At 42.9% G+C, this 20,056-nt stretch overlaps 1 protein-coding gene and 1 long non-coding RNA gene across 2 annotated transcripts; one reads left to right on the forward strand and one right to left on the reverse strand.

Annotated features, from left to right (window-relative positions):
- Nucleotides 1–1,232: 1,232 nt before the first annotated feature.
- On the reverse strand, nt 1,233–7,069 carry C5H4orf36 (chromosome 5 C4orf36 homolog). The gene is made up of 4 exons (XM_088836463.1): nt 6,894–7,069; nt 6,323–6,460; nt 1,599–1,753; nt 1,233–1,367 (listed from the first exon to the last, which is right to left on the reverse strand). Exons 2-4 carry the CDS (start codon nt 6,385–6,387, stop codon nt 1,234–1,236), a joined length of 354 nt encoding a protein of 117 aa, XP_088692589.1. The 5' UTR covers nt 6,388–6,460; nt 6,894–7,069; the 3' UTR covers nt 1,233.
- Nucleotides 7,070–7,189: 120 nt separating this feature from the next.
- On the forward strand, nt 7,190–14,472 carry LOC148777904 (uncharacterized). The gene is made up of 3 exons (XR_016037472.1): nt 7,190–7,502; nt 8,012–8,059; nt 12,378–14,472. It is a non-coding gene; the product is annotated as an uncharacterized LOC148777904 (long non-coding RNA).
- Nucleotides 14,473–20,056: the final 5,584 nt, after the last annotated feature.

Raw genomic sequence — 20,056 nt, forward strand, 5'->3', positions numbered from 1 at the left:
TTGTTGTTGAGTTGCTAAGTCGTGTCTGACTCATTCACAACCCCATGGACTGTAGCCCACCAGGCTCCTCTGTCCATGCCATTTCCCTATAAGAATACTGGAGTGGGTTGCCATTTCCTTCTCCAGGGGATATACCCAACCCAGGGATCAAATCAAGGTCTCCTGCATTGGCAGGAAGTTTCTCTACTGCTGAGCCACCTGAGAAGCCTACAATAAACACTTAATTGTGCTTAAATACAGCCTTCATATCCAAGTGTACTCTATTGGATTCAAATTCTAGGAAAATTGGTTCATGCAAATCCAATTCTTTCCAGTTAATCAATTCCCCATTCTCCAACCACTCTGTACAAGTGAGTTTTCCTCACAGATGCTGTCTTTGTATTTTCATGTCATTTTCACATATGTATGTGCGTTCCACATGCTCCAGAGGGCATCCCAGAGAGACAGTATGAAAATAGGCAAAAGGAAAGAGATGATTTTTTTGGAGAAAAAAACCTTAAACTTGCCACTTTAAAGTTCCACATGAGAGGGACTTCCCTGGTGGTCCAGTGGCCAGGACTCCATGCTCCATTCAATGCAGGGGGGGCCACGTTTGACCCCTGGTTGGGGAATTATTAATAGATCCCACATGCCACAACTAAAAGATCTCACACGCTGCAACTAAGACCTGGTACAATCAAATAAATACTTTTTAAAAAATAAAGTACCACATGAGAATAATAAATGATGTTTCATTGAAAACTGGAAACTAGGTTACTAAAATGAAACCCATAATTTAACAAAATTTTTTACATTCTAAAAATAATTTGTCTCTCTCCTTTTTTGACACTTCCTTGGGGGTCTCAAAGATGAAAATTCAAAATATTCTTCAAAATAATGTCTCTTGGGGGCAGGGGGCAATGCCTCTGACAAGGAGTTTCCCCTTACCTTGGTGCAATTTTACAAAAATCAAAATGAATAGCACAAGTGACTCAATGCCAGCAACATTTTCATCTACTTACAGTGCTGTTGCCTGTGATACAACGGTACAAATACGTGGCTGGAACACAGATCTTTGAGAGCTGTCAGCTAAGAGCTGTCGGCTAAGAGCTGTCCGATAATCCACAGGAGCTGGCTCATCCACCAGGGGGCATTCAGATGTATGCATCCGACTGCACACAGGGAAAGGTCAGAGTCCTTCATCCTCTTTGGATGCAAAACCCACAGAGAACAGATTCAACTATGAGATGACAGTCACTGAGGTGGAAGAGGTCTTCTCAAACCAATTGGCCTTTCCCTTAGGGAAAACTGAATTTTCTTAGCTGCATTTTCCTGACATTTCATGCTATTCAATCGCTTCATTTCATACTCCCTTTCACATTGGATGGCTGAAAAATAAAATACACGAAGCAATCCAGCTGACATTTTTTACCAGGCATAGTTTAGTCCAAGATGAATATTTATCACACAGAAAAATCTACATCCTTGAACACTAAACAAGAAGACAGAGCTACACAGAAGAGAGCATGGGTGTGAATGAGCAGATTTAAACACAAGTCTAATAATCAAAATAACACAAAAAATTTACAATTTATTAAAGTAGTTCCTACAGAACTTACATTCTACTGAAGGGAGCAGACCATCCTTAATGGTTTTACATTTTTTGAGGTGTACACAGCTACCAAATGCAATTTCTTCTAAAAAAGGCAACTTGATGTTGGCTAGTTTCGTGTACCACGTCTTTGTGAGTAGTGCAAGTTCCCAGGGTTCCTGTCTGGGGCAAAAATTAACTCATTCAATAAACATTTATTGACATCAATGACAGGATATAGATAAGACATTTGCATTCTCAGTTCCATTTTCCACTAGAGATTTTGGTTTGCAGAGGAGTAGTCAGGATTTTCCAGAGTTGCAAATCTAGCCAGGAGAAGGAGCCTTAAATCAACATCTTATAATCTTTCAGTGTAGAAATATTAATATATTGAAAAATAACCATAAATTATAATGATAGGAACTTTAGCTCAAAAAACAGCCTCCATGGAGTCAATCCAATCTTTCCATGTCTTTAAAGAGGATGTAGTTAAAAACTGTAAGCTCCAAATCTTTCTTGACTGATCAAAAATATGACTACATTAGGGAAGGAACAAATGGAACATATTGAATATGGTGCTTGGCACACAGTAAAGCTTTGAGTGTGTGATCTGATTTTTCTTTTAATTTTTTAGAAATATTTATTTATTTGGCTGTGCTGGATCTTAGTTGCAGCATGCAAACTCTTAGTTTTGGCATGTGGAATCTAGTTCTCTGACCAGGAATCAAACCCATACCCCCTGCATTGGGAACATGGAGTCTCAGCCACTGGACCACCAGGGAAGTCCATGATCTGATTTTAATCTTTACAACACCATGGAGGTAAGACAAGGGAACAAAGACTCAGAAGTTAACTGAGAACGAGAGCTGATATGTAACCCAGGTCTATTTAGAAGTATCAACAGAATCCTTAAAAAACAGGAGAAAGGAGTGAAATCCCAAACTACCTTATTTAAAAATCGTCACAATGAAATTTTAATGGATTGTTTTATGTATCCTATTTTGGAAGTTTTAAGTATCAGCTATGTTTCTCAGCTACAGTCAATGTGAATTCATATGTATGAGGAAAGGGGAAAGACCTGCTTTGGTATAGGCAGGCGAAATGAGCTTACTACATACATGCCATCTGTCTTCCTCCTCCAGCTTCCTTGTTACTTTATCATCTAACCTTAAGGAGTGACTTGAAGTCTACAATTATTATAAATGCACTTGAACAAATACACAAAGATGTATTTACAAGAATCCTCAGTGAAGCATTGCTTAACCAAAAAACCTCACAAAATAGTCTTAATGTCTACAAAGAAGACCCTGGCTAAACTGTAGTCCACATATGTACTGAAAGAATGAGGTTTATCCTTATCTATGGATTTGGAAAGATGAGCAATCAAACAGTTAATGTTTATCTAGCACCTACTACATGCCAGATACTCTTTTAATCAGTTTACATATATAAATACATTTAATTGCCACAGTAATCTATGAAGGCAAGGTGCTATTACACTTATTTTACAGGTTGGGAAGCAGGAGCAGAGAAAACTTTACTCAAGGTCATAAGGCTTGGGTTTGAAATTTTAATGCATATACAAATCTATCTATGCATACCTATATAGGAGTGTGTATATACATATATGTATACACACATGCATAATACAGGCTTATATAAATGATGTGAATACAGTTGAGACACTGATGGCATTATGCACTAAAAGAACAAAAGTGTTCTACAATCTAAGACATAAATATCTAAAATCTACAATTCACTCAAGACCACAAGGCTTGAGTTTGAAATTTCAACTCGAAAAATCAGATTCTAGAATCTATGCTACACAAGATAAAGTAGGGGAGGGAGCAAAGTTCAATATAATCCCCCATGTGCAAAAATGTGTGTATACATATGTGTACATATGTGTATCACATACAAGAGACAGAAATTGTAGGAAAACATAAAACATTTTACCTGAGTGGGACTGGGCAGGTAGTACAGCGATGGGAATGGAGATGTAAGAGAGAACATTTTTATTTTCCTTTCAAAGCATTTGAAAATTAAAATGTTAAATGGTTTCGATCTTCTAAAATTGCTTAACCAAAAAAAAAGCCCAAAGTGAAAAACTTCCTGAGCAAATGAAAGAATCTGCCTATAATACAGGAGAGCCCAGTTCGATTCCTGGGTCAGGAAGATCCCCTGGAGAAGGGACAGGTTACCCACTCCAATATTCTTGGGCCTCTCTGGTGGCTCAGATGGTAAAGAACTGGCGTATATTGCAGGAGACCTGGGTTCGATCCCTGGGTTGGGAAGATTCCCCTGGAGGAGGGCATGGCAACCCACTCCAGTATTCTTGCCTGGAGAATCCCCAAGGACAGAGGTGCCTGGGAGGCTACAATCCATGAGGTCGCAGAGTCAGACATGACTGAGTGACAAAGAACACCATTCTATTCCTCTTAATTTAGCTGCTCTTATAAACAGAACGATATCAAATACTTTCTTTTGAGATTGACAGAGAAGACACTGGTTTTGCAGATATTATTCATGATACAAAGTGCTATATAGCCAAAACCATAGAATCAGTGCTTTAAATCATTCTCCAAATACAGGAATATCTTTGTTATAAAAATTATACTTGCAACAATGACTGTAATGGTTATTTGCCTATAGTTCAAGGTCTAAAGTCATACTGAACCAACAGATCGAAGCAGAGTAGAATAATAAGTTTTCCCATAACTCTGGTTTTATAACCCCATGGGATGTCTCCATTTCCTTCTTAGAATATTGTCAAAAAGTAAAATTCAATTGACTCACAATGATAAATATATCGTAGATTGCAGCAGAGAGGTTAAGAAACAAGTTCACAAATTTAAAACAAGGTACCACAACAGTACTACAGAGTGGAACTCTAATGTAGTAGCAACCCACGTTCACTGCTGCTGCTGCTGCTAAATCGCTCAGTCACATCCGACTCTGTGCAACCCCACAGACGGCAGCCCACCAGGCGCCTCCGTCCCTGGGACTCTCCAGGCAAGAACACTGGAGTGGGTTGCCATTTCCTTCTCCAATGCATGAAAGTGAAAAGTGAAAGTGAAGTCGCGTCAGTCGTGTCCCACTCTGTGCAACCCCATAGACGGCAGCCCACCAGGCTCCGCCGTCCCTGGGATTCTCCAGGCAAGAGTACTAGAGTGGGGTGCCATTGCCTTCTCTGCCCATGTTCACTATGGGTTTACTATTTTCAGACACTATACAAGTACCTTTCCTACATTACTTCATTTGTCTTCCATACCATGTGGGTCGGTACTGATCTGTTCATTTCACAGATGTGGAAGCCAAGGCACAGAGAAGTTAAGTAATTTACTCAAGACAGCATGGGCAGCCAGGGGCAGAGCCAGGCTTTGAGCCCTGGTTTTCTTGGCAGGTTTTTTTGTTTTTTTTTTTTTGAGCAGAGTTCCTTTTGCCAACAATGGGTCCTTGTTGGTTATCCATTTTAAATACAGCAGTGTATAACACGAAGTATTTCCTAAAGTTCTTAACTATCCCTTAGTTAAGACAGTGAAGACAGTTCTTAACTATCCCCCCTCAATTCCCCCACCCCAGCAACCATAAGTCCATCTTCTAAGTATGTGAGTCTCTGTTTTGTAAGTTTATTTCTTTTTAGATTCCAGGTATAAGGACAGTCATACACATTTCTCCTTCTCTGTCTGACTCCCTTCACTCAGCATGACACTCTCTAGGTCCATTCATGTTGTTGCAAATGGCATTATTTCACTCTGACTGAGTATATATGGACCTCATCTTCTTTATCCATTCCTCTTTCAATGGATATTTAGGTTGTTTCCATGTCTTGGCTGTTGTAAACAGTGCTGCAGTGAACACTGGGGCGCATGGATCCTTTCAGATCATGTCTTTCTCCAGATATATGCCCAGGAGTCAGACTGCAGGATTATATGATAGCTCTATTTTTAGTTTTTTTATGGAACCTCCATACTGTTCTCCACAATAACTGTACCAATTTACATTTCCAGAGCCCCCATCTTCTTGATTGGAAAGCCCATATTGCCCATTTCAGTTCAGTTCAGTCACTCAGTTGTGTCCGACTCTTTGCAACCCCATGAATCACAGCACACCAGGCCTCCCTGTCCATCACCAACTCACCAATGGACTGGTTGGATCTCCTTGCAGTCCAAGGGACTCTCAAGAGTCTTCTCCAGCACCACAGTTCAAAACCCCGCCAAATACACAGGATGCAAAACTGACTCTCTGTACCAGTTAATCAAGTGTTCTGTTAAGATGCATCAGACACCAAGGCATTTTTAGTTAGATTTACACTACCTAAAGAGGTGATTCATGGGGTCGCGGAGAGTCGGACACGACTGAGCGACTGAACTGAACTGAAAGAGGTATTTTAAGGTTATTGTCAGTAGTAGAAAACGTTGCTTTGGAGTAAGAAAACTCAGACATCAATCCTTGTCACTCCTTTACTACATGACTGAGGGACTTTGATCATATTACCAAATTTTAGTCTTCTCATTTGAAGTTTGTTTTGTTGTAAAAAGCCAAGTAAGAATACTTTACGATCCTTATAAAAGCATTTTCCTTTTAAAAAATCAGTATCCAAAAAAAAAAAAATCAGTATCCAGGCACCAGAAAATGCCTCATACAGTCCACTATCTCACAGGGAATTAAGGATGTCCAGTATTTTTATTTTAACAAGGACACCACCACCCCCCCACCCTGAGTCAGCGCTTACCTGATAAAAATACTTACACTTTATAGCAATTGCACCGCAAAAGCTTTTCTACTCCATTCTTTCTTTGCAAGCCATAAGCCATGGTGAATTATTACAGCCCAATTTCCTAACACAGGTGCCTGATGTAATGATTCAGATATTCTTGTTCACTTTGCCTGAAATGATTGCAACGCACCTAATTAAGATAAAATATTCACTTGACTATTTTAATATCCAAATAATAAAAAGAGCCAGAAAAAAAAAAAAAGTCTGAATCTAAGAACCTCCGTAACTGATGTTCATGAACAGAACCTCTTTTCTCTTCTATTTTTCACGAACTCATTTTATCACTTCTTGCCACATTAGGAGAAAATGCCAGGTAAACAGCATCAGCATTCTGGCCCCGTATTCTGAACTTGCCTAAAGCCTGCCAAATGGGCTCAAAAAACCTCAACACCAAAACGTGTCTCAAACGTGACAGTGTTAAGCCACAAAGCACGGGCGGGCAGAGGGACTTTCCGTCCTCCATCCGCGAGCCCTTTTAGAGAATGCAGACCTTCCTTCCAGGTTTTCCCTTTGGCAAAAATCTGCGCTTAAAACGTGACCCACTTCATGCACCACTCCCATGCCTCCTCCTGCTCAGGCTTCGGGATGGGTGTCCTCCCCGCTCGATGCGCAGATCCCGGGAGGACCCGGGTGCTCCCGAGCCCAGGGCGGGAGGAGAGATGAAGAGGGATGGAAGAGGGGATGAACAGGAGGGAAGCGAGGAGAGCGGGGAAAGGGGAAGGAAGATTACGGGGAGGGGGCGGGGCCGGCCCTCCTCGCGCCAGCCCCACCCACGCCTAGCTCCGCCCTCCTCCCACCCACGTCTCACACGCCGCGGGCACGGCCACTCCGCCCAGGCCTCGCGAGACTGGTGCCCGCGAGAGGACGCCGGCGCCCGATTACCCGTGCTGGGGTGTGGGAGGGTCGCGGGGCCCCGGTGGGTCGAGGGCCGAGCGCGCGCCCATCTAGTCGCCCATGGCCGCGCGCACAGGCCTCCTTCCTGCTCGCGCCTGGAGGTGCGGGCGGCCCCGCGTCAGGACAGAGCCCCATAAAGGGCTTTGTGGTGCCGGCCTCGCCCGCGAGAGGTCCCGTCGGGGCCCGGGGCTCGGCGTCCCACGGCCGACGGCCGGCTCACGCTTGACGGAACCGAGCCCACAGCGAACGAGCGCGCTTGTAAGCTAGGCCTTTCCCTGAAGACTACGCTTCTGACCGGGAGGGGGTTGAGTGCAGCGACCCGGGACTTGGTTTGGGGACAGCACTTAGAAAAACGCGCCCGGTTCTGACTGTGGACCTGCGTGAGTCTCCCGCGTGCCCTGAGGGCGCGGAAGCCGAGTTCGTTCCCGCACGCCTCCTGCGTCAGGACCACTTCAAACAGTGATGCACCAGACATCTGATGAGCATTATGGGCAAAGTAGGCTTCCGAAAACGTGGTCTGATGGACACGTTTCTGAAGTCCTTACAGGGTGGTGACTCAGGACGAGTCTATTTTACTGTGTCAGATGGTCACCGATTATCGTCGAACGAAAATAGTTTACCTCTATTTTGCGCGCAGGTTTTGGATTCAGAACTGGGTTGGACTCCTAGTTCTGCCACTTGATAACTTTTAAATTAATCTTGCCTAAATTGTCTAAGCCGCAATTTCTTTCACCTGTAAAACAAGTATAATTTTCTATATCTTACAGGGTTGTTGCGATGATCAAAAGTCGGGTCTGTAAATTCTCTGCCACAAGGTAAATGCCCAATTACCTAATTTTGAGCCTATTAACAACTTTATGGGATGGGCGAGGGATTAGCATTCCAGTTGTAAAGAGGCAGATTGAACTAAGATTGAAGGACTGCCTAGGGTCCGGTAGCTAAGTGAGTTTCAGGGCTAAATTTTGAAACTAAGGGCTTCCCGTGTGGCTCAGCTGGTATAGAATCCGCCTGCAATGCGGAGACCTGGGTTCGATCCCTGGGTTGGGAAGATCCCCTGGAGAAGGGAAAGGCTACCCACTCCAGTATTCTGACCTGGAGAATCCCATGGACTGTATAGCCCATAGGGTCGCAGAGTCAGACACCACTGAGCGACTTTCACTTTCACTTTGAAGCCAAACCCAGTACCCTTTTCACTTTGATAAGCTACTTCTGATACTGTGCTAAGTCCTGTCCGACTCTCTGGGACCCTGTGGACTGTAGCCTGTGGGGCTCGTCTGTCCATGGGATTCTCCAGGCAGTAATACTGAAGTAGATTGCCATGTCATCCTCCAGGAGATCTTCTCCACCCAGGAATGGAACCAGCATCTCTTAAATCTCCTTCATTGCCCAGGCGGTTTCTTTATCACTAGGGCCACCTGGGAAGCCCACTTCTGGTACTAGCTCCTGCCTAAATTAGAACAGGCTGGTAGGGTTGACACACTGGTAGAGGACCAAGTTGTTAACTAAGGTCACACCCAGATGGAGCAGGGATAGACTGCCTTAGAGTTGAAGTGTCCATGGTTTCCTGGCCTGTTTTCTTTTTATAGAGAGCAAATCAAGATGCAGGGAGAGGATGTGGTCACACTGAGAGAGATCAGACTGTGATTTCTCCATATGGGAACCCCCATTTCTTTTATATATGTATATATTGCTGACAATTGTAGTTATTTTCTGTGACTCACTTTGAACAAATATGGTGGAAGTTAGAGCATGACTTCTGACACCAGGTCATAAAAGCTGTCATGGCTTCCTTCTTGTGGTCTCTCTTGCATCACTAACCCTGGAAGAGGTCGGCTGCATGTTGGAAGGATGCCCAAGCCAACTTATGGAGAAATTCATATGCAGTGGGATGAAGGCCTCTAGCCAACAATTGGTGAGGAGCTGAGACCTCTTGACACCAACCGTGTGAGTGAACCATCTTGGGAGCAGGTCCTCCAAGGCTCAGGCTGGCCTTCAGATGACTGTAGCTTCAGATCATGTCTTCACTGAAATTTCATGGGACAGCCTAAGCCAGAACCACTTCACTAAGTCACTTCAGAATTCCTGGCCCTCAGAAAAAAATGAGATAATCATCATTTTAAGCCACCAACCTTACAAATATCTGTTACAGAGCAATAGATAACTAATGTACCATTAAGTGTCTTAATGTAGAGGGAATATTTTGCAAAGAGGAAAATAGCCATATTTTTACAACTGAGGTTAATGATTTAGTTAAAATGAACAGTAAAACACATTATGCTTTACTGACATTTACTGGGCAGCTGATATTCCTAAATCTCTTTAGGACCACCATGGTGGTGGTCCAGTTGCTAAGTCTTGTCGCACCCTTGGGACCTCATGGATTGTACCCACCAGGCTCCTCTGTCCCTGGAATTTTCCAGGCAAGAATACTAGAGTGGGTTCCCATTTCCTTCTCCAGACTATCTTTCTGACCCAGGGATCAAACCTGGGTCTCCTGCATTGCAGGCAGATTATTTAAGGGAAGCCCTAGGACCGCTAGAGATCTTTAAAAACTGTCAACACAGAAAATACATTTGAAACTTGAACAACATGGGTTTGAACTGTGCATATCCACTTATATGTGGATTTTTTTTCAGTAATAAGTACTACATGATCCAAGGATGGATAAATCTGTGAATACAGAGGAAACACAGGTATGGAGGGCCAACTATAGTTATTTTTTACTGTGATTGACTATCTGATTTTTCATAGATATATGACTGTGTGGGGATCAGTGCCCCTGAGCCCTGCATTTGTTCAAGGGTCTCCAGCATTGCAAGCAGACGATTTTACCATCTGAGCCAACAGAGAAGCTTCAAGGGTCAACAGTATATAGTAACCACCACTCCTTATGTGTATTTATAAACAAAAACAACACTAGATCCTATAGAATGTGGAATGATATTCAATAAGATCTGGTTCTACCGCCACCCCATAATCACTATTTCAGTGTTTTCTTTTGAAATATCAAATTATTTCTAAACATTTCTCTCCCTCTCTCTCCATCTTTCTCTCACCCTCTTTTTCGTTCCTCCCTCCCTCCTCCCTTCCTTCCTCTTCTCTCTCTTACTCTATATAACCTCTCCCCCTATTTTTCTGATGCCCTACACATATCTTCCTATTGGATAGTGAAAGTGAAAGTCACTCAGTGTCCGACTCTTTGTGACCCCATGGACTATACAGTCCATGGAATTCTCCAGGCTAGAATACTGGAGTGGGCAGCCATTTCCTTCTCCAGGGTATCTTCCCAATCCAGGGATTGAATCCAGCTCTCCCGCATTGCAGGTGGATTCTTTACCAGCTGATCCACAAGGGTACTGGATAAGCCTTCACTAATTTCAACTCCTCTGGAAAGTTGTCCCTTTTCATTTAAATTGGTTAAGGGAGCGTTGCCGCCATCTAGTGATAAAATACGAGGAGGACTGCAAAGGAGACATAATCCTAACAGGGACTTCCGTGGTGGTGCAGTGGTTAAGACTTTGCGTTTCCAAAGCAGAGGGCACAGGGTTCAATCCATGGTTGGGGAACTAAGATCTCACTTGGCATGGCCAAAAAAAAAATCATAACACAAAAACATTATTAGTGTGATAACACTGACAATGTTTTGGTTACTGTTCTAGGTACTTCATATGTGTGTGCATGCATGCAAAGTCACTTCAGTCGTGTCTGACTCTTTTTGACCCTATGGACTGTAGCCCACCAGGCTCCTTTGTCCATGGGATTCTCCAGGCAAGAAAACTGGAGTGGGTTGCCATGCCCTCCTCCAGGGAATCTTTCCAACCCAGGGACCAAACCAAAATCTCTTAAGTCTCCTGCATTGGCAGACAGGTTCTTTACCACTAGTGCCACCTGGAAAGCACCAGGTACTTCATATACATTGTTTCATTTAACTATCACAATAGATGCTATAGTTTAGTGATATGATTTTCCAGCTATTGAGAAGAAAAAACAGGTACCTCAAGCAGGTCACAGGGTTTGACCCAAAACTATCTGATTCTAGTTTTCTGCTCTTTCTACCACACTATACATTCTCCCAGGATTGTAACTAGGGCAAGGCTTCCCTGGTGGCTCAGATGGTAAAGAATCTGCCTGCAATGCAGGAGACGTGGATTCGATCACTAGGTCTGGAAGATCCCCTGGAGAAGGGAATGGCTACCCACTCCAGTATTCTTGCCTGGGGAATCCCATAAACAGAGGAGCCTCATGGGGGACTACAGGCCATGGGGTTGCAAAGAATCAGACACAACTGAGTGACTAACGCTTTAGCGTGTATACTTGTAAATATTTTTGCAATTGCCCTTTTCAAAGACAGTTAATTTCTCATCATATATAGAGTATATGTATCCCTGCTACTTTCAAGGAGCAGTTTTGTTTCTTTTAACTTAATATGTAAATCACAGATGCAGCCTACACTTTTTTCATGCTACACCCAAAACTTCTCTAGAAATGATACCAACTCAAAGCCAATGATAAAATAATTCATCTGAAAAACTTTAAAATCACCAAAGAACTTAACAGCACGGAAAGCCCTATATATACTTCTGTGCTTGCTCTTCAGTTGCTCAGTTGTGTTGGACTCCTTTGCAACACCACCAGGCTCCTCTGTCCATGGGATTTTCTGGGCAAGATTACTGGAGTGGGTTGCCATTTTCTCCTCCAGGGGATCTTCCTGACGCGGCGATCGAACCCATCATCTCCTGCATTGCCGGTGGATTCTTTCCTGCTGAGCCACCAGGAGAGCCTTCTGTACTAGCTCCTTCCTAATTCTCTCCCTTCTCTATCCACTGCTTCCCGTGTTTCCCCTCTCCTTCCTCCCCTGAAGTCTGTGTGCCCGTAATTGAGATGCTCTTCTGCTTGTTCTATCCCAGCACTCAGCGGCTGTACTCTCACTAATGTAATTATCACTTCTCTTTGGATAGGCCCCACATCTGATTCTCTAGCCAGCCTTGCCTTCTTTCTGAATTCACATCCTGCATTTCCATTGGTTTGTGGGATCTTCCTACCTGAATATCCTGTCCAGCTGAAAATTTCAGCATATCCAAAATGTAATCCATCGCCTACCCACTAAACCATCTCTTTTGCTTCTACTTCTAGGAATGGTGATGCCCTGTGAGTGTCCCATGAGTCACACTTAAAGTATTGAACCAATTTAAAGCACACTGTTGGGAAGCTACTCCACACCAGCCAACATTCTTGGCCATCTTCCATGACATTGGATCCTCACAGGTTAGGAGGGAAGAAGACAGTAGTTTCCCTAGTGCAGTATAGTGGGGAAAGAGTTTATAGGGTTAGAAAATGACTGGCTTACAGTTCTACTACTAGTAAGTTGTAGTTGCAGAGCCAGACTTAACCCAGGTCAGTTTCACTCCTGACCTCCTTTGAGTTCTCCAGGTCACCTGCCTGGACTGTGTCCCTTTGTCCATGAGATTTTCATTGCATCCTTACAACATTAACTACCTACTCATTTTATTTGAGGTCAACGGATTATGTTTCTGTACCGTAAACACATAATTTTCTGACCAAAACAAAGAACAAGAGCTTCAACTAGGGTCCAGGCTTCTCTGCTCTGCTTAGAGGCAGAAATTAGAATTTACTAGGTACCCAGTTCTCCTGTTCTTTATGAGGCAAAACAGATCAAAATGCATTATCCTGATCCAAGACTGTGACACATGATTCACAGAATAGAATTCTCCCCAGGACAAAATCTGGAGCTGCAGGGATCCCTGACTGGCTTTAGGAGGGCACCAGCCGTGTAGCTGTGGACACCAGGAGAGCTCAGTGGCACTTGAATTCCTCCACTGCACAAGCATACAGCATTTGTTGTAAGAGCAGGAAGAAAGTCTTTACTCAGCGTAATATATGAGGTCTTTGGGCTGTTACAAGATCACCCTATTAAGTTCTAATTAAAACAAAAAGTTTATCTGTTTCAGTCCAATTGACATTTCAACTTCATGCTAATTTATAATGTCACTTTAAAGAAGTAGGGAACACTTCCCTGGTGGCACAGTGGATAGGAATCCACCTGCCAGTGCAGGGGACATAAGTTCAATCCCTGGTCCAGAAAGATTCCCCATGCCGTGGAACAACTAAGCCCACGTGCTGCAACTGCGGAAGCCGCCCAAGCTCTGGGACTCACAAGCTGCAGCTCCTGAGCCTGTGTGCCGCAGCTCCTGATGGCTGCGTGTCTACAGTGTGCGCTCTGAAACGAGAGAAGCCACCGCGATGAGAACCCCATGAATCGCAGTGAAGAGTAATGCCTGATCGCCACAACTAGAGAAAGCCTGCACGAACAACAAAGACCCAGCACAACCAAAATAAATAAATTGTTTTTAAAAAGGAACTCTGTCTTAAAAAAAAAAAGTAGGAAAGTAGAAGCAATCAAAATAATAGATGAAATCTCTATTCATTAAATATTAAAATGATTCATATTTGGTTGATTTTTCAAACATAAATCTGATCAATTGAGCTTTCCTGAGGAAGTAGAGACCCTCTGAAAAGGAGGTGTGCTCTGATAAAAAGGGTCTAACTAGGAATCCAGAACACCTGGATTATAGACTTCATAAATATGAATGATTCGAAGCCTGTGTGTCATTTATGAAACCAAAATCTCAGAAATATTTTTATGACTGATTCCATGAATTTGTCTAAATCCTTCACATAAACATTACAGTGCTAAATTCTTAATAACTTAGTAAAGGACAATAATTTACCTATTTTATATGTTGGTATGTTTTTGTAAAGAATCAAAGGACATCAATTTTGCTTGTCCTAAAACTTTTGAAGATTTATATCCCAGGTTTACTGTGTCCATAAACTTTTTGATTCATTCCAGTGATTCATGTTTCATCGTAAGCTCTAATTCAATTAAATTTAAGCCAATTTAACACACATCTATTGAACACTTTCTGTATGCATAGTTCTGTGATCATCCCCTGCAGTCTAAACTATGTCCTCCCTTTCCTCCCTCTAAATGTGTAGGAAAAGCTCTCTTTTCCCTTGAGGATTTAAGTTGATTATGGAAAGTATACATTCTCAGCTTGGAGAAATATGGAAAAAGAAATTATTGCATCTCTCTGTCAGCTGTGAAATTTGTCTTGAAACAATTAAGGTTCCTTTTTTAGGCCAGAATCTAAAATTAGAATGCGTATAAGCCCCCGAAGGCAATAAATATCAAATTACTTAAATTCTGGATTTAAAAAAAAATTATTTCAACGTGTAGAATGTCTTACACTTGCTCAAGCACTGATTTCCTAATGTTAAACTTGTTTGTGAATTTTACTCTTTGATTTTTTTGTTTTCCGTTTGAACCACTAAGACAAATTCTTTTTAAAAAAAAACTTTAAAGGATAATTGGGTGTATTATATTTAAGGTGTACAAAGTGGTAATTTTGATATGTATATGTGTTATAAGATGATTGCCAACATCGTGATAATTAACACACCCATCACCTTACAGTTGAAACGGTTAGCTGCGTGTGTGACTGAGTGGTGAGAATGCTGAAGACCTACTCAGCAGCTCTCAAACGTGCAGTTCTGTGTCACTAACTACAGTCACCAATCCTTACAGGCTCCTTACTGCTGCACAGCGAACAGATCGAGTTATATACGCATATATATTTTTAAAATACTCTTCCATTATAGCTTGTCATAGGATATTGAATACAGTTCTGTATGTTACACAGCAACACCTTGAGGTTTATCCATTCTATGCATAATAGCTTATATCTGCTAACCACAGCCTGCCACTCCTACCACCTCCCCAGCCACCTTCAACCACCATTCTGTTCTCTCTGTCAGAAGTAACCATTCTTAATTGTGTCTCAGCTCCCATTTCTACTTTCAAGGTACCATCAGTAAATCAAAGGACACCCCCTGCAGCTCATTAGTAGGCATTGCAACCTAACATGCTTTTAATTTTTAAGGTTTATTTCATATATACTGTATATTTGAGAAAGGAAATAACAGAAGTAAAATAATGCTAGAACAAACTCAGATTTTATGCCAAACTTAAGCAAATTCTCTCAAACATATATAAGTAACTTTATAGTTTCCTCAAATATCTAAAATAAGTATTCTAAATCTCAGGAATTGGAAATGTTCAGAATAATACTTCTTATTCCAGGGAGTGCTTTATATTTTGCAAGTTGTGAGTCTTTCAAAGAAGACTTGAAAGTCCATAGCAGAGTGACAATAACTAAGTAGTAACTTGTATAAGCGCCTATGTTGGCCTTAAAACTCTAGCCAAAATCTATGTAGAGGCAGCAGAATTCTAAAGTGATCCCTGTAATGGGCTGAATTATATTCCTCCCAAATTTATATGTTGAAGTTCTCACACCTAGTACCTTAGAATGACTGTATTTAGAGAGAGGGCCTTTAAAAAGATAATTACAGTAAAATGTGATATGGGTCAGTCCTAATCCAATGTGACCAGTATCCTTACAAGAAGAGCATATTAGGACATAGACATGCACAGAGGGAAGACCATGTGTGGACACAGGGAGGAGGAGATGGCCACCTTTAAGCAAAGGAGAAAAAAAAGGAAACCAACCCTGCTGACAGCTTGATCTCAGAATTCTAGCTTCTAGAAATGGCAGGAAAGTAAATTTCTGTTCCTTAAGCCACATAAGCTCTGATGCTTTATTATGACAGACCTAACCTAGTAGGCTGCAGTCCGTGGGGTCGCTAAGGGTCGGACACAACTGAGCGACTTCACTTTCACTTTTCACTTTCACACATTGGAGAAGGAAATGGCAACCCACTCCAGTGTTCTTGCCTGGAGAATCCCAGGGACGGGGGAGCCTGGTGGGCTTCTGTCTATGGGGTCACACACAGTCGGACACGACTGAAGTGACTTAGCAGCAGCAGCAAACCAATACAGCTCCCAAAGTTCTCACCTACCTATGTACCCACCCTGTATAAGCTGCTATGGAAGTCAGCTGTTATGTTGTGGCTAGAGCATGAGACTAGCCTCTCAGAGCCAAGAGCAACCACCACTGACAGCCAGCAAGATAACAGGGACCCAATCTTAAAACCGAAAGGAACTGAACTCTTCCAGCAGCTTGCAAGAGGTTCTGAATAGACAGTATGCTCTAATAGAGTCCAGTCTATCAGATGAGAATGCAGCCCAGCTGACACCTTCATTTCAGTCTTTTGAGGTTCTAAGCAGAGAACCAGCTGTGCCAGGCCCAGACTTACAATTTGTGAAATGATAATTGAGTGGTCTTATAGACTGTTACAGTTTGTGGTACTGATTTATAGCACAGAAAACTAACAGTATGAACACCCAAGAGTTGGGTGATCACTGTGTGTGATGCAAGGTCACTTATTTTATAACACGTCAAAGAAAACATAGTGCCCAGGAGGGTCTCTCTTTTTCCCATTGTGTCTTAAGAAGTCCCTAAAGTTGAAAGTGGAAGTCACTCAGTTGTGTCCGACTCTTTGTGACCCCATAAACTATACAGTCCATGGAATTTTCCAGGCCAGAATACTGGAGTGGGTAGCCTTTCCCCTCTCCAGGGGATTGTCCCAACCCAGGGATCGAACCCAGGTCTCCCGCATTGCAGGGAGATTCTTTACCAGCTGAACCACAGGGAAACCATAAGTCTCTAGTATTTTTTAATTAGAATTCAAAGTTGGAATTTCCCATTCCCTTTTCAAGTACTACACTGTTCATTCAGAATTAATAGTGGACAGTTTTCTTTTTTTCTTTATGGCCATACAAGATCTGTTCTGCTTCCTTTATTGAAGAGTGCCTGAATGAGTTTTGAGGGCAAATAGAACTTACCTTGCACAACAACAAGACCAAACTCCTCTTGCTCTGTCTCCATTGGTCAGGACACCACCTCTCCCCCTGGTCTTGGCTCCCTCCTGGGTTTTGGAATCTAAAGCAGGTAATATACATAGATGCGGAATTAATTAATTAATTAATTTCCCTCCCTTTGAGTGTGGGCTAGACTTACTGACTCTCTTCTAACAAATAGAATAGAGAAGAAGTGACTATGTATGACTCAGAGATTCCATCATAAAGGGCACCATGGCTACCTACATGTTCGTCCTCTCAGATCACTTGCTTTGAGGGAAGTTAGCCACCCTCTTGAGCAGTCCTATGGAGAGGCTATGGAGTGAAAAACAGGCCTCAAGTCAACAGCAATATGAGTGAGCTGTCTTAGAAGTGGATTCTCTGGCCCCAGTCAAGCTTTCCGATGATTGCACCCCTTGCCAGCATCTTGACTGTAACCTCACAAAAGATCCTGGGCCAGAAATACCCAACTGAGCTGCTCTCAAATTCATGACCCACAGCAGCTGTCCGATAACATGTCTATTTTAAGGCACTAAATTTGGAGTAACTTGTTACTCCAGAAGATAACTAACATAATAGGCTAGATTAAATCTCTTACATGAAAAAGAAACACAGAAGGAAAAATCCAGGAATCAGGAGGAGTTAAGAGGAGAAGTAGAAAGAGAGTGTAGTGAGGAGAATTTCAAAGGTGTTCATTCTTTTGGAAAGACAGGATGAGATTAAAGCAACTGATATAGAAGGTGGAACTCTGGGGACAGAAGATGTTAAAAGGTATATTTAGGAAACTTCTTGCCTGGCTATGTGGTATAAATCTCTCCCCTGTATTCCAGGAAAACTTTAAGTAAAGATCTATATATTTTTTAATAATAATCTTAACACTGCCCAGTGATTTAATGTGTCCCCAGGCTCATGAACCACTTATTAAGTCTACCCTAGTCATTTTCTCCTACATCCTCAACTCCCCAACTTTTCTTGTAGCTCAGGTGGCCACAGTCAAGGCTCTGGCCAATGAGACAAAGGACTAAGTGTGTTGGGAGTTTCTGGGAAATACTTTGGTTCCTGCTGCAGAGAGAAACACAATTCACTAGCACTGCCCCTGCCTTCCTGTCTTAAGTATCATGAAAGATTGTGTGAGGCCCACATCTTGTGCCAAGGAGAAGACAAGCCTGAAGATGGAAAGGTATCCAGCGGAGGGTGGCTGAGCATCAGAACAGAAAGCAGTTGGAATCCTGGAGCCAATCACTGAGCAGCTACCTCCAACCTGGATTGCCTCCTGCTCACCTTCTCCTTAGAAGAGAGTTCAGTTCAGTTCAGTCGCTCAGTCGTGTCCGAATCTTTGTGACCCCATGAATCACAGCACGCCAAGCCTCCCTGTCCATCACCAACTCCCAGAGTTCACTCAAACTCATGTCCATCGAGTCAGTGATGCCATCCAGCCATCTCATTCTCTGTCGTCCCCTTCCCCTCCTGCCCCCAATCCCTCCCACATCAGAGTCTTTTCCAGTGAGTCAACTCTTCGCATGAGGTGGCCAAAATCTTGGAGTTTCAGCTTTAGCATCAGTCCTTCCAATGAACACTCAGGACTGATCTCCTTTAGAATGGACTGGTTGGATCTCCTTGCAGTCCAAGGGACTCTCAAGAGTCTTCTCAAACACCACAGTTCAAAAGCATCAATTCTTCGGCAATCAGCTTTCTTCACAGTCCAACTCTCACACCCATACATGACCACGGGAAAAACCATAGCCTTGACTAGACGGACCTTTGTTGGCAAAGTAATGTCTCTGCTTTTTAATATGCTATCTAGGTTGGTCATAACTTTCCTTCCAAGGAGTAAGCATCTTTTAGTAGTAGCATTCTTTATTGCTTAAGCCAGACGTCGTGTCTGACTCTTTGCAACCCCATGAACTGTGTCCATGGAATTCTCCAAGCAAGAATACTGGAGAGGTTAGGCTTTCCCTTCTCCAGGGGATCTTCCCAACCCAGGGATTGAACCCAGGTCTCCCGCATTGCATGCAGATTCTTTACCAACTGGGCCACAAAGGAAGCCCAAGCATATTGGAGTGGGTAGCCTATCCCTTCTCCGGTAGATCTTGCTGACCCAGGAATCGAACTGGGGTCTCCTGAATTGCAGGCACATTCTTTACCAACTGAGCTATCAGGGAAGCCCCCAAGCCAGACAAGCTATTACTAGTATGGTTTTCTGCTATGCATGATAAAACCATTCCTGATACTGAGATGAATATTTGCTTATAGGTGGTGCCACCCTCAAGCGGGTCAACATCATATGTGTTCGCATGAGACCAAATGAGTTCCAAATCACCTCCCACGGTAGTGAGGAGTCCTCCAGTTAGGAAGGTACCTCAGCACCTCAGCGTTCTAGCCACAAGATGGATATAATTATACTTTCATCACACAAGTGTCAGGGTCAGTAGCTGAGAACACACATTACTTAAAAGACTGTGTAGCCCATATTATATCAGTTCAGTTGCTCAGTCGTGTCTGACTCTTTGTGACCTCATGAACTGCAGCACGCCAGGCCTCCCTGTCCATCACCAGCTCCTGGAGTCCACCCAAAACCATGGCCATTGAGTCGGTGACACCATCCAACCATCTCATCCTCTGTTGTCCCCTTCTCCTGCCCTCAATCTTTCCCAGCATTTGGGTCTTTTCCAATGAGTCAGCTCTTCGCATCAGGTGGCCAAAGTATTGGAGTTTCAGCTTCAACATCAGTCCTTCCAATGAACACTCAGGACTGATCTCCTTTAGAATGGACTGGTTGGATCTCCTTGCAGTCCAAGCGACTCTCAAGAGTCTTCTCCAACACCACAGTTCAAAAGCATCAATTCTTCTGCTCTCAGCTTTCTTTATAGTCCAACTCTCACATCCATACATGACCACTGGAAAAACCATAGCCTTGACTAGACGGACCTTTGTTGGCAAAGTAATGTCTCTGCTTTTTAATATGCTGTCTAGG

Source organism: Moschus berezovskii, chromosome 5 (genome assembly GCF_049115385.1).
Source record: "Moschus berezovskii isolate FMDL1 chromosome 5, NW_MosBer_1.0, whole genome shotgun sequence".
NCBI classification, from domain to species: Eukaryota; Metazoa; Chordata; class Mammalia; order Artiodactyla; family Moschidae; genus Moschus; species Moschus berezovskii.